Source organism: Schistocerca cancellata, chromosome 9 (genome assembly GCF_023864275.1).
Source record: "Schistocerca cancellata isolate TAMUIC-IGC-003103 chromosome 9, iqSchCanc2.1, whole genome shotgun sequence".
Taxonomy (NCBI): Eukaryota; Metazoa; Arthropoda; class Insecta; order Orthoptera; family Acrididae; genus Schistocerca; species Schistocerca cancellata.
In genome coordinates, this window is record NC_064634.1 from 385022728 (window position 1) to 385036706 (window position 13979).

A 13979-nucleotide genomic window follows, 5' to 3' on the forward strand; every position below is an offset into this window, starting at 1 on the left:
GATATATGTAACTCATAGAAGCGTCACTGGTTCTAATAGAATGGTTTCTAAATTATTCTTGGAGATATTACACAGTAGTGCTAAAGCTCCGTTTGCAGATTTCCAAACTGATGTCCACTATATATGATGGTCATTCCTTGTTGCTGTTCATTTTCTTTTAAGTCAAATATTTTAACTGATGTCTGAAATTCTTTGTTAATGAATAACAGCTTCTTTTTTTTTCTTTCTTTTTTTATTTTATTTTTTTAAGTGAAATATAGCTGCTGATAAGTAGATGCTAAACACTCATCAGTGTTAGCCTCAACAAGGTTACAGACTTCCTTTGCAACAGTTTTAAGAGAGTCAACAAAACAAAAACGTTTTGGGCCAGTCATCTCTTCATTTCCATTCTCGTGACCTCAGTGACGATTGAGACCAAGAGAACTTCTTGGCACTTGTATCACTGACTTTGAATCAAATACATTTTTAAAAACTTTCAAGCAATGAACATCTCCGTGTTACGGGTGGTTAAGGCCTCAGTTTGGTAGGACCTTGTTTAAAAACTAAGCCAAAAAAGAAACACTTTGTCATTATTGAGAAGTATCCAAAGTCCAGCTGCTTTTCTGCTTGTTGAGTAGTCATTGCTACCATCATCGTCATGTTTTTCCTTTTACATAAAATGCAGCGTTCACATGTTGCGTTTTTAAATTCCGTCTTTTGTCACCATTTCTGGGAATACATTTCTTCACAACGTTATCCATCGTGGCAACTCATTTCTCTGACTTTAGAAAGTAGAGTATACCAGGAAATAGCAAAAAGGACAGTCCTCTGCTCATCAGTCACTGAGGTTTGGCCATGTTTTAACTTTTCTACCCACTTATTAAAATTTCTGCACTTCAAACAACTTTTGCTGTACTATAAAATCGTCTGAGAAAAGATTTTAGCTGATTTTTCACTTTCAAAAAGCAAAAACAGTATCACTGAATGCTTGCGAACTAATGTGGAAACATCAATTGGACATACCTCCATTAAATGCTATGTTGAGTTATAAACAAAGCAACTTTTATCCATCAGCTGTTCTCAGTCCATCACAGTGATGTCAGTCTAAAGTCATGAAAGTACAAAACTCTACAAATGTTTCATTCCTACATCAATATTTGTCTCTTTAATTATTGAATGTCCCTTGTATTACGTTGTTTAGAGTACGTAATTGGCGAATTGAGGAGACTGACAGAATCTGCTTGCTACATTTCTAAGTATAATCAAGAAGTAAGGAGGCTGACAGTATCTGCTTGCTACATTTCTAAGTATAATCAGGAAGAACTCTAATAATGTTCTGTTAGCAGCACTGAATTCCAACAGCTGTGTTCGACAGAGTTTTGAACACCATTTATTTCTCCAGTTCATTGTTACAAAAGCAGGAGAAGGTTATCGCATCTGCTGGGTCTCAGGGTACATTGCACTCTACAGGAACAAAGAAGTTGTTATAACCATTAAGGAAGTTTGTAGAGAACGTCCTGTGGCACAGTACATCATCTCCTCGACAGCTCTTACCTCACTGTTAGTCAGACAGTCGTGAAGAGTACAAGAACAAACTTTGAGTAATGAGAGCATTACGCTAGCCCTGGTATGCTTTCTCATGGTTACTGGTGTGTATCAAAAGGGCTTTAGACCAGCTTCAAAAAAGACACTGTCCCCTGTTGCAAGTATCTTTTATTTGTATATTCTTTACTGAGGTGTGGACATTCTATTAAGATGCATTGCTTATTGTGTTCCTTTTTATTGTGTATGGTTTATTTTTTGATGAAAGAAGCTGTAAATTTCCCCAGGGTCTTGTTGGCTTTAGCTGATGACAAGCCGAGTGCAGAACATGTTCTGAAAGTTTACCTGTTGCCTAAACTCATCCTGATCATTTAGGGCAGGACTTTTTTTAGTGTATTTCTAAATGTCTGGTTCATCTAGTTACCTGCCAGTCACAAACATAAGACAGTGGAAGAAAGTGCTAATCCACAAGATCTTCATTTTGATTTCTTGTAAGCTATGTTTCGGTCAAATTCAAAGACAAGGACGTAAATACAATGAGGCAAAACAATTTATATAGCAGACAGTTCCTTCTAGTGATACAAATGGAACTACTAGTTACCAGCATGTGGTCCATTTGAAAACACAACAGATAATGTGATCACACTAAAATCCTTGCAAATTCAACAGTTAGCACTTTATTTCATTGGCCTATTTATGTTTTATACAGCATTTTAGTTGCTTCATGTGCTATGTATCCAAAGTGTTAGCTTAAGAATTGTGTGTGTGTGTGTGTGTGTGTGTGTGTGTGTGTGTGTGCGAGAGAGAGAGAGAGAGGAAGTTACATTTTTTTCGGGAGTTTATATGGAATATCTATTAATTTATAGCTCTTTTTAACTCAACCTTCCTTTATAGGGGAGAAGTCCTGGGGCGACAGTTCATGAATGTACGTGTCTGTAGCTGCCCAAAACGTGATAAAGATAAAGAAGAGGGGAAAACAAATGGAGAAAAAGTACAAAGTACAAAGAGGGCTTTGAAAACAGAAACAAAGGAACCTCAAAAAAAAATTTTGAAGACTGAGCCAGGAACAGGCGTGGTTGTCAAGGTAAATACTTTAATTCGATTATTTTATAATTGAATGAATATTAAAGAAAATATATCTGATACCTTGGTGAGATCAATGTGGACAAAGCTGAAAAGGATCCTATCCAAACATGACCACTGTATGCAATCACCTTTAAAGTATTCCCATTTGCAACACTTGATTGAGAAATTCTTCCATGTTTGAGGCAAGCGAACATTCAGATTTGCCGCATGATACAGTTTTGGAAATGTCTTGGTTGCAGTTTGCGACCAAGCCATTTCTAAAATTGGACATTTTTTGAGTAACATAATTATATTCTCAGTACTTTGTTGACACTTCTTTTTACAGGTAAAATTACAAATATTTATTTGTTCATTTAATTTAATAATTTGTTCATTTACTAAAATGAGTGACATTTTCTCATGTAAACTTATCTTTTAATCATATTTATTGCCACAGTAAATACAGTGTTTCATAAAATTGTAATCTTTTGAGGAAAATTATAAGATTTAAGTGACATGAACAATGCACTGCAAAAATGTGTATTATTAGTTGACTTCAGTTTAGCCAGTTTTTAGACAGAAGTTTTAAATGAACGAAAAATCTCTTAAAAATGAATCAACATTAAGAAGTAAGTCAGCAAAACTAAAAGACACTGCAAAGGTTGGAGCTATAGATTACAAATATCAAATATATATTGTGTTGTATACTAGTTTTGTGTATCATGTTTTACAGTACTATTTGAGACTGAGAGTTACATTACAGTCTCATTGTAACCATTACTAGAAGTGAAGCCACTCATTAAGCTGTATAATGGTAGTGTGGGATTTTCCTTTTCTTCTTAATGACAAGTGGCATGATGGCCTGATCTGAATAGGAACTAAACAAAAAATCACAAACCCCTGTATTACTTTACAATGTCCATCCAAGATCCATAGCTGTGTACTGCATAAGACTCAAGTTGAAGATCATTGGTAAGGATCAAAATGTAAAGTGCCAGAACAAAATTTCTGTTTTTGAGGACTTTAGAATATCTTTCAAGTAGAAAATTACTGACTCTTAAAATGTGAAATAGTGATGGCCAGCTGATCCAGTTAACCATTGAGTGAGTTGGAGTTCTGAGCAAAGCGCTCCCTCCACTTAGCTCAAATACTGCTGTAGGAGGCAATGAGTAAGCAGAGCCCAACTGTAGCAAATGGAGGGGTCAGTCATTTTACTGGAATACAGCTAGTTAGTGGATCTGTTTATATGGTGAGCTAATCAGAGATTGCAACTAGTAAGCTCTCTCTGATTATCTATGATGCTATCATAGAAGACAATGAGCAAATGGTTAAAGCCAATCATTTGATGAAAGACAATAGACAGACATGGACACTGTATTTACTAACATACTTAATGTTTCACACAGAAAAGCTACTTTGTTGAAGTTTTGTAGAGATTCACAGATTCATTTTCCAAATGTACTATGTATGAGAATATTTTTACATTTGTAATCAGAAAATAAATATTTTTAAGTTATGCCACAATGTAGACAGGACATGTGGCAGTCCTCCTTTGTGGTCACCATGACCAACTATATCCTCACCAACAATTACTTCATCTTTGAAGGCATCACCTACAAACAAATCCATGGTACAGCAATGGGCATCCACGTGGCATCATCCTAGGCCAGCTTATTCATGGGCCATCTCCATCTGGCTCATATTCATTGGTAACGTCTTTGTGATCTGGACCAAAGATGAGGACACCCAATCCACGTTCTTCCATAAACTGAGCACCTCCACCCCTGTCCCCCATTTACTTCATCTGGCCCTCCTCTACCAAGCAAGCCACCTTCCCCGATGTTGACCTTCACCTGAAAATTGGCTTTATCAGTTGCCTTCATCCCTATAAAACCTATCAGTGACCAGCAATACCTGTACTTTGACAGCTCCCACTCATTCAATACCAAGAAGTCTCTTCCATACAGCCTAGCCACCCATGGCCGTCACATCTGTAGTGACAAGCAGCCCCTCTCCATGTATACTAAGAGTCTTTACCATGCCCTTCACAGACTGAAATTACCCTCCTAACCCTCTACAGAAACAAATTTCCCATGCTTTGCCTCTGTAGTCACCTACCACCTCCCACATTTTCACATCCAACCAAAAAGGAGCGGTTCTAGGCGCTCCAGTCTGGAACTGCACGACCGCTACAGTCACAAGTTCGAATCCTGCCTCGGGCATGGATGTGTGTGATGTCCTTGGGTTAGTTAGGTTTAAGTGGTTCTAAGTTCTAGGGGACTGATGACCTCAGATGTTGAGTCCCATAGTGCTCAGAGCCAAAAAGGAGCACTCCGCTCATGACTCAGTATGACAGGACTGGAACAACTGACTCACATTTTGTACCAGTGTTGTAACTACCTCTCATTTTGCCGTGCAGTGAGCAATGTCCTACCATTATCCTTCCCACCTCTTCCACAGAGATAATCTGCCGACTACTGAACCTACACAATATCCTTGCCCATCCCTACACCACTCCTGCTCCCTGCCCTCCCAGATGTAGATGCAAAGACCTGTCCCACACATCCTCCCACCGTTACCTACCCCATTCCAGTCACAAGCATAACCATCCCACCACAGGCAGAGCTACCTGTGAAAGCAATCATCTGATTCACAAACTAAATTGCAACCACTGTGCTATTGCAACCACTGTGCTGCTCTCTGTGTAGGATTGACAATAAAAATGCTATATGCCCACATGAGGGGTCACCGATAAACTGTGGTCAAGAGACAGCTGGACCACCCAGTTGCTAAGCATGCTGCTCAGCACAACATGCTTTACTTCAGTGACCGCTTCACAGTGTTTGCCATTTGGATCCTTCCTACCACCACCCTGCAATACAGGGTGAGCACAAAGTCTTGCCCCGATTATCAAAATTTATAACAGAATAACTGTTTGGCATAATAAGTTACATTTGATGCCGTTACAAAGGTTAGTGTTACTAGTTGTTGTGACCAATAGATGGCGCTAGTGCTCCACAACACCGATGCGGTCTGTTAGGTCACGTTAGTTGCTGGCGAAATGGCATTGAAGAAGGAGAAAGCGCGATGTGTGGTTTGGTTTCACAAAAAGAAATCGCCCATCAGTGTTCAGCGTAAATTTCAGGCTTCTCATGGATGCAGCCTCCTGACGTTAAATCAATAAAGCGACGGTATGCAAAGTTTAATGAAACAGGCAGTGTTGAAGATCATCCTCAAAGTGGCAGGCCTTGTGTGAGTGATGCAACTGTTGATCGTGTTTGGCAATCGTTTCAGCCGAGTCTGTCTAAACCAACTCTTCAAGCATCTCATGAACTTCAAATACTGCAAGCAAGTGTGGTGAAGATTCTTCATGAAAGGCTTAGGTTGCATGCTTACAAAGTGCAAACCACGCAGACCTTGCAACCAAATGATTTGCTGACACGTGCTGAATTTGCAAATGAGATTCTCAGCAGCATTGGTGGCGCTAAGGATTACTAAAATCGCATATGATTTAACCAATGAAACCACCTTTCATGTCAGTGGAATGGTAAATAGGCATAATGCCCATATATGAGGTTCAGAGTCTCCACATGCTACTGTACAGTTACAGCGAGGCAGTGAAAAAGTGAACGTTTGGTGCGGCCTCATGCATAACAAGGATTTTGGACCGTTTTTCTTCGTGGAAAAATCCATTACCGCTAACATTTACTTAGACGTTTTGCAACAGTTCATTGTCCCACAGAATATCAACCATGGATAATTTTCCAGCAAGATGGAGCACCCCCCCCCCCCCCCTCTGGACTTTGATAGTGCATGATTTCCTGACCCCTGACCCCTGACCCCTGACCCCTGACCCTGCTCTCCAGACATTACGCCCCTTGACTTTTTTTCTGGGGCTATATCGAGGACAGAGTCTTCGTCACACCAGTTGCTGGCATCGACAAACTGAAGGCTAGGATACAAGCTGCTGTGGGTACTGTGACAGAACAAAGTTACGAAAAAGCAGGAACTGGAATAGCACTTCGACATTCTCCGAGCTACCAAGGGAACACACACTGAGGTTTACTAACGTAAGTGGTCTTAAAAAAAAAGTAGTAACACTAACCTATGTAACGGCATCAAATGATGATTTCAAATGGTTATTCTGTAATAAATTGTTATAATCAGGGCAAGACTTTGTGTTCACCCTGTGTATCCTACATTCCTATAACCCCTCTGGCCTTGAACTTTGGTAGTCCCTGTCCCTCACCCACCTACTCTTTCCTGTTCCCACTTCTGCATTACGCAGCCTTCTATTCCACCAACACACTCACTAATATTTTCCCCCTCCTTTACTTCTCTTCTTTTCCACTCCCATGCCTCCCCTCCCACGCCTTCAACCTCCCGACTGTTCCTAGTCACTGTACCCTGTCTCCAAGCAGCTCTACACTCTCCTCTCCAGGGAGGGGGGGGGGGGGGGGGGGGGGGTTGCAACTCGTGCTTGGGTAACATGGGTCCACAGCCTTTGCAGCACTACTTCCATTTCTGTGCTGCAAGTCTATACTTCCACTGTCTCGTTCCTCTCTGCCTCTGCTTTTCCATCGAATGGTCTTTCTGGTGCAGACCCCACATGGGCCTGTGACATGTTTAAGGACCTTAGTTTTCCATTTCACTTCTGTCACACTCTACACCTGTGCATTAATAAATAAATAGTCCCCATTGTTGGGTTTGACCTGAGATCACTTTTCCAAATTTGTCAGAAGTGCGAATCATGCAGGGTAGGTCGCCCAATGTGGTGTCTGTTCCACCTTCATGCCTTTTCACCTTAGAACTCTTCCTTTCCAATATAATAGTATGCACAAAACCCAGCATGGTAACCATCCTATTGTGGGGGTGTCATCAAGGACTTGCATGGTGGTAGCCCACTGACCCTGCAGGGGATTGCACTATTGGTGCCTGAGATGGAGCCTCCCCATGAATGCCAAGGAGTATGTGCTCTTCACAACTGGGGCACATGGACTCCAAGCAATGGATACTGACCAGGTAGCCGTTGTTGAGTCTGGGTGATGTCCATGGGGAGAGCCCCTGTTTGGAGTGGATGGCACCGCGGCGCATCGGTTGCATATGAAATGGATGAAACTTTCTTCTGTTGATGGTCATATAGTCCCAGCAGTCTGTTCAGAAGGAAAGAATTAATTCAACACAGAGTTATATGACCCTAAAATGTTTGCTTCCCAGGCTGTGCCATGGAAGGAATGTAGGGCTAAGTGACAAGCAGAGAAATACTCGCCCCAATATCTGGTTTTTACAAGGACAGATGGGGATTCCTTTTTGCCCACAAAGCCATTATTCTTTGTAGGGACTACAGGGGACAAATTTGGGGATGCTGCAGCCATCTCCAAAATGAAGAGTGGATTAGTTTTGATTAAAACAGCATCCCCTGACCAGTCACAGGTGTTGCTTGCTTGTGAAAAGCTGGGTAACATTCGGTGACTATTACTCCCCATAATAGTTGAAGCATGGTTCATGGCATCATTTTCCATTGTGACCTCTTGTAGGACGATGATGAGCTATGAGCCAACTTCGACCGATAGGATATACACTTTGTACATTGTGTCCATAGGGGGCCAGAGGACAATAGGCTTGCTACTGGGGCCTTCATCTTGGCCTTTGAGGACGATTCATTGACTGAAAACATCCAGGTGCTATATCAGTGTGACACAAAACTGTATGTTCCCTTCCCCCACTAAGCAATGCTTCAAATGTATGAAATTCAGGCATCTGTCTTCACGTTGTGATAGCAACCCAGTCTGTAGGGATTGCGGACAACTGTTTCACAGAGACATTCTTTGTGTTCCTCCTCCCATCTGCATAACTGTGGTCCCATCTGCATAACTGTGGAGTGATGCACTGTCTTTCAGAGAGGAAAAAACTACAGGACTCGGGACACACTGACATACCAAGAAGCCAAGAAAAAGTGTGAGAATCTATATCCTGCACACTTGACAGTGTTGTACACCCAGCTATGATGACATTGCCCTCTCTGCTTACCGTACTCTCCCCCATTATGCATCCCACAGTGAGCCCCCCTGATGATTGGTAGCTCTCATCCTGCTGTTTCCCCCACAAACAATTTGGGAGCAATGGCTCCCCATCCCTGGGGACGCATCTCCCTCATTCAGTTTCTCATGCCAGGAAGAGATCCCTCAGGACACTCCCTTCCAACCCTCCAATGTTTCTGCCAGTCTGTAACTGGCTATCAGCCAGTGGCTGAAGGAGCCACAGGCTGCTGGTCGTAGGCCTTCATGATCTACTTCAATCGATGAAACTAATTCAGGGAAGTCATCCAAGCACACTAAGGAGAAGACAGACAAGAAGTAGTCTTCCAAGATAAACTCCAGTGGCCCCAAGCCTCTGCATCCCACATGTTCTGTTTTTGTGGCCATAGCAGTGATCCCAGTGGCCCCTGAGGCTCCTGATTGCACTACAGAATGTTTCTCAGATCTTACATTTGTTGATAACATCATGTCTTAACAAGTGGCAGCAGGTGACCACGGAACATAACGTGGCTCCTTGTTGCCTTCACGCTCTCACGGTATACTGACAGCACAATCCTCTGGTGGAATTGTAGTGTTTTCCACCATCTGCCTGAGCTACTATATCTCTTATGCTTCTCCCCTGCTTTCTGCATTTACCTTTTGGTTCCCAGCAATGTGGAGCCTTTGTGACTACTGGGGTTATTTTAAGAATGGTGTTGATTATGATTGGATGTCGGATGGAGTTTTCACGTATGTTCTGGACTCTATATATAGCCTCTTGATATAACTTTGGAGACTGTGGCTGTTTAGGTAAGGGCATTTCAGGAGTATACGGTCTGTATTGTTTACCTCCATCACAGTGCTGGAGTGCGTCAGACCATATTGTCTGCATTGGTTTCTCAGTTCCCTCCACCCTTCCCAATCTTGGGCAACTTTCAGTACCAGTAACTCTTTGTGGGATGGAACCACGATCCCTGGCTGTGGTAAAGACATTGAAAACTTATTGGCAGATCTCAACCTCTGGCTCTTGAATACTGGTACCTCCACACACTTCAGTGTGGCACATGGTGCTTATTCAGCCGTTCATCTTTCTATTTGCAGCTCTCATCTTTCCCCATCCATCCACTGGAGGGGGGGGGGGTCCACGATGATCTGTGTGGTAGCAGCTGCTACCCAATCTTCCTGTCAGCATCAGCTCCCCAGGGCGCTACTCAGATGGGATCTCCACAGTGCCGACTGGAATGCTTTTACCTTCACTGTCATTCTGACCCCCTGTTGGAAGGTTGGACATCACCAAACCATTAGAGATTGCACTCCGGTTCTCCAGTGCTATAAGCGGCATTCATCAATGGAGCACCTCATTGCTTTTGAAAGGATCTGTGCCTAAGCAAGAGTGCTCGGAATGGTATGCTTCAACCATTAGACCATATATGCCTCCTTCGCAGGTTTGGTCGAAAATCAGGTGCTTGTGCAGGTGTAGTTGGAATTTTCTTGAACAGTGCTGTTTTAACTGGCTCAGACGCTGTAACTGAACATTTTGGTCTGCATTATGCTTGAGCCTCTGTGTCTGAGAACTGTCAATCTGCCTTTTGTGTCCTTAAACAGCAGATGTAACGATTGCATGTATCTTTCACTACACACCACCTGGAGCCCTTTAATGTTCCATTCAGTGAATGGGAATTCTTCAGTGCCCTAGACCTTTGCCCTGATGCAGCGCCAGGGTCATATCGCGTGCACAACTGAACGCTCAGATACCTATCACTGGATTGCCAGCATCATCTTCTTACCATTTTGAACCATATCTGGAGCAAGATTGAGTTCCCATTTAAATGGTGAGAAAGCACAATCGTCCCAGTACTGAAACCAGGTAAGTACTCCCTAGAAAAGGACAGCTGTCGCCGAGTTAGTCGCATTAATGTTTCCTGTAAGTTGCTGAAACACATGGTGAGCCAGCAGCTGTGTTGGCTCCTTGAGTCTCAGGGTCTTTTGGCTCCATCCCAGGGCAATTTTTGCCAAGGTCGTTCCATTGCTGATAATTTGGTTTGCCTTGATTCTGCCATACTGTGTGGTAGCAGCTGCTTCCCAATCTTCCTGTCCCTCCCTCAGCATCACTCCCCTGGGCGCCACCCAGATGGGATCTGCACAGTACCGACTGGGATGCTTTTACCTTCACTGTCATTCTGACCCCCTGTTGGAAGGGTGGACATCGCCAAAGCCATTAGAGATTGCACTCCGGTTCTCCAGCATCATAAGCAGTATTCATCAATTACCATTTTCTGACTATGACTACCACAATTTTGACTAATGTCGACACTTTATTGCTGTCTTCTTCGACCTACAAAAGACTTATGACATCACTTGGTGACACAACATCCTCGCTACCTTACATGAGTGGGGCCTCTGAAGCCCACTTCTGATTTTCGCCAGAACTTCATCTCGCAATGTACTTTTCAGGTTCGAGATGGTGCTTCCCATGGTACTCCATATATCCAAGAGAATGGGGTTCTGCAGGGCTCTGTATTAAGTTTTCCACTCATTCTAATGGGCATCAATGGTCTAGCAACAGCTGTGGTGTCTTCAATTCCCCTCCCTGTATACTGCCAGTTTTTGCTTTTACTGTTGCTCCTCCAGTGTGGGTGTTGCTGAACACTGACTGTATGGCACTATTTGAAACGCACACTCATGGGTCCTCACCCAGGGCATTGAGTTTTCAGGTGCAAAGACTCGCATCATGCACTTCTGTCACCATCACAACCAGAGCTGTAACTCAACCAGTAACTCAGTGTGGCAGAGACTTACTTCTTCTTAGGACTGGTCTTCGATACTCAGCTGATATGGCTTCCTCATCTTGGCCAACTTATGCATAATACACTTCACTGCATCAGTAACATCAGCTGACGTGCAGGCTGCATTACCCTTTGCAGCTTTTCAAATCCCTGACCTCAGTTCTCTCTGAATTTATCATTTGGACCGAAAGATTCAATTGATCCAATAGTGTTTCACCACCTGTTCTTGGCTGTCCTCAATGCATTTTGTGGTTCGGAAGTGGTATTCACTGATGGCTCAACAGATGACTGGTTTTGCATACACGCATGCAAGGTGCAGTGAATTATACTCCCTTCACTACTGAATTGGTGGCCATCAAATGAGCCCTTAACTGTGCTTCTTGCACTGGCAATATGCTTTTAATCTGCAGTGACTTCCTGAGCAGCCTTCAGGCTGTAGACCAGTGCTACCTTTCATCACTCATTAGTCACGACTATCCAGGATCTCCTTTTTGACTGTCATCAAGCTGTATGGCCACTCATTTTTGTTTGGCCCTCTGGACATGTTGGGACCTCAGGCAATGAACACACCGACCACTTGACAAAGTTGATTACTAGGATGCCGATTTTGGAAATGGGGGTCTCAGAACTGGACCTTTGGTTGACTCTATGCTATCAGTTGTTAGAGGCGTGGAACATGGTGTGGTCTGCTCAGGACTCCCAAAAGAAACTGAGGGCAATAAAGGATAAGACAACCATGTCTCCCGTTTGTGCTTCCTGCAGGTAATCTTTTGTCCTTCGTCAACTATGGATTGGCTGCACTTGGCTGACCCACAGCCACATTCTCCAACGTGAGAACCCCCTTACTGCTAATGTGATGCCTGCCTAGTGGTGGCCCACGTCCTACTAGGCTGCCCAAATTTGGCTGCTTTGTGGCGATCTCTTAACTTTCCTAACACATTGTCTTCTCTACCCTTACTTGGTTATTTTGCAGTTCATTCATAATAAAGTACAGTTATATTTGATTTGATGCTTCCCAGTCTATATGCTGTTTGAAGGGTTCTTGGATGTCCAGCTTGATACAGTCATCGAATGCCCGTGATATTTCAGTGAATAACCGTTCCACCATCATGAGGTGGTGCTGCTGCTAGTATTAATCGCTCGTGGGTCCCAACAGCACACACCGTCTTCGGTGGTGGGGAGGGTTGCAGTATCTCTTTGGCGGCCGTGGCCAAATGATCTCATGTCCGCTTGCACTGTTGCCCCTTGATAGAGCTCAGTGTTGGTTCCCAAGCCGTACTGAGTTGGTGACCAGTGTCCCTGTTGATAGCATTGTCTGTTATGCGGATTTCTGTGGCCTCTTTGAAGATCAGCCCCAGTAGTTATTTGTGGACCAGGACCAGTACTTTTCTCTCATCATAATTCGCTGTGTGTCCAGTGTTTATGCAATGTTCTGCTAGGGCAGATTGGGTTGGTTGATCTAGGCAGGTGTAGTGTTGGTGTTCTTTGCATCAATCTCCCATGTACGAACCGTTTGGCCGATATAGGATTTCACACTGCCGCACAGAATTTTGTATATGTTCGCTTCCTTGAGGCTGAGATCATCTTTCACCATTCCTAGTAAGGTGTGCGTCTTAGCCAGTGGTCGGAAGACTGTAATGATCTTGAGTTGCCTCAATAGTCTCCCAGTTTTGGATGACACATTGCCTGCAAAACATAGAAACGTCAGGACTTTTTTCTCTTTTCTGCTTAATCTTCATCTTGGTTTCTACTGCACTTCTGTTGTTGGAAGTCCCTTTGGATTTGGCAGTTGCCATATCCATTTTTGCAGAACACAGTCTCCATGTGTTTGAGTTCTGTTGATAGTTCTGTTCATCCAAGATCGGCCAAGTGTTAAGCACTCTGGTTAGCTGAACCTGATGGTGGCAGCAGGAAGCATGTAGATACAGGTCAATGTGTGTGGCCTTGTAGTACTCTCTGTGACGTAGCGAGCCATCTGACCTGTGCTGCACCAGGACATCAAGAAAGGGTAGTTGTCGAGAAAGATGGGTAACAGTTCGCATGGTGAAAGATTGATCCAAAGAACACAAACTCTGCACCCACCTAGGCCAACCAAGTCAATCTGCCATAGTAGAACATCACATGAACACTGGATACACAGCAAATTATGAAGAGACAGAAGTACTGGCCTCCTCGAATAACTACTGGGACTTCACTTCAGAGAGGCCATAGAAAATTGCATAACAGACAACCTCGTCAACAGGGCTGCTGGTTACCAACTCAGTAAGCCCTGGGAACCAATACTATGCTCTATCAAGGAGCAACAGAGCAAGTGTACATGAAATCACTCTGCCACGGCCACCAAAGAGATACTGCGGCCCTCCCCACCATCTATCGCAGCCTCCACTTCCCCAACCACCGGACAAGCCACACATCATCGACACACGGAATCGTACCTGTACCCGCGAGGGATAAATACTAACGGCAGAGAGCAGACAGACCATTGCATCAGCACCAACTGATGATTGCAAAATGGTTATTTGCCAAAATATTGTCGGCACTCAATGATCATATCCAGCTGGACACCCAAGAACTACTCATACAGTACTTA

General features: G+C 43.5%; 1 protein-coding gene across 1 annotated transcript in view; it reads left to right on the forward strand.

The window, feature by feature from the left end:
- Positions 1-13979, forward strand: part of LOC126100360 (cellular tumor antigen p53-like) — a 96579-nt gene that overhangs the window by 69969 nt on the left and 12631 nt on the right. Inside the window, exon 6 of the mRNA XM_049910970.1 lies at positions 2416-2605. Within this exon, the coding sequence (XP_049766927.1) occupies positions 2416-2605 (190 nt within the window). The remainder of the gene's footprint in view (positions 1-2415; positions 2606-13979) is intronic.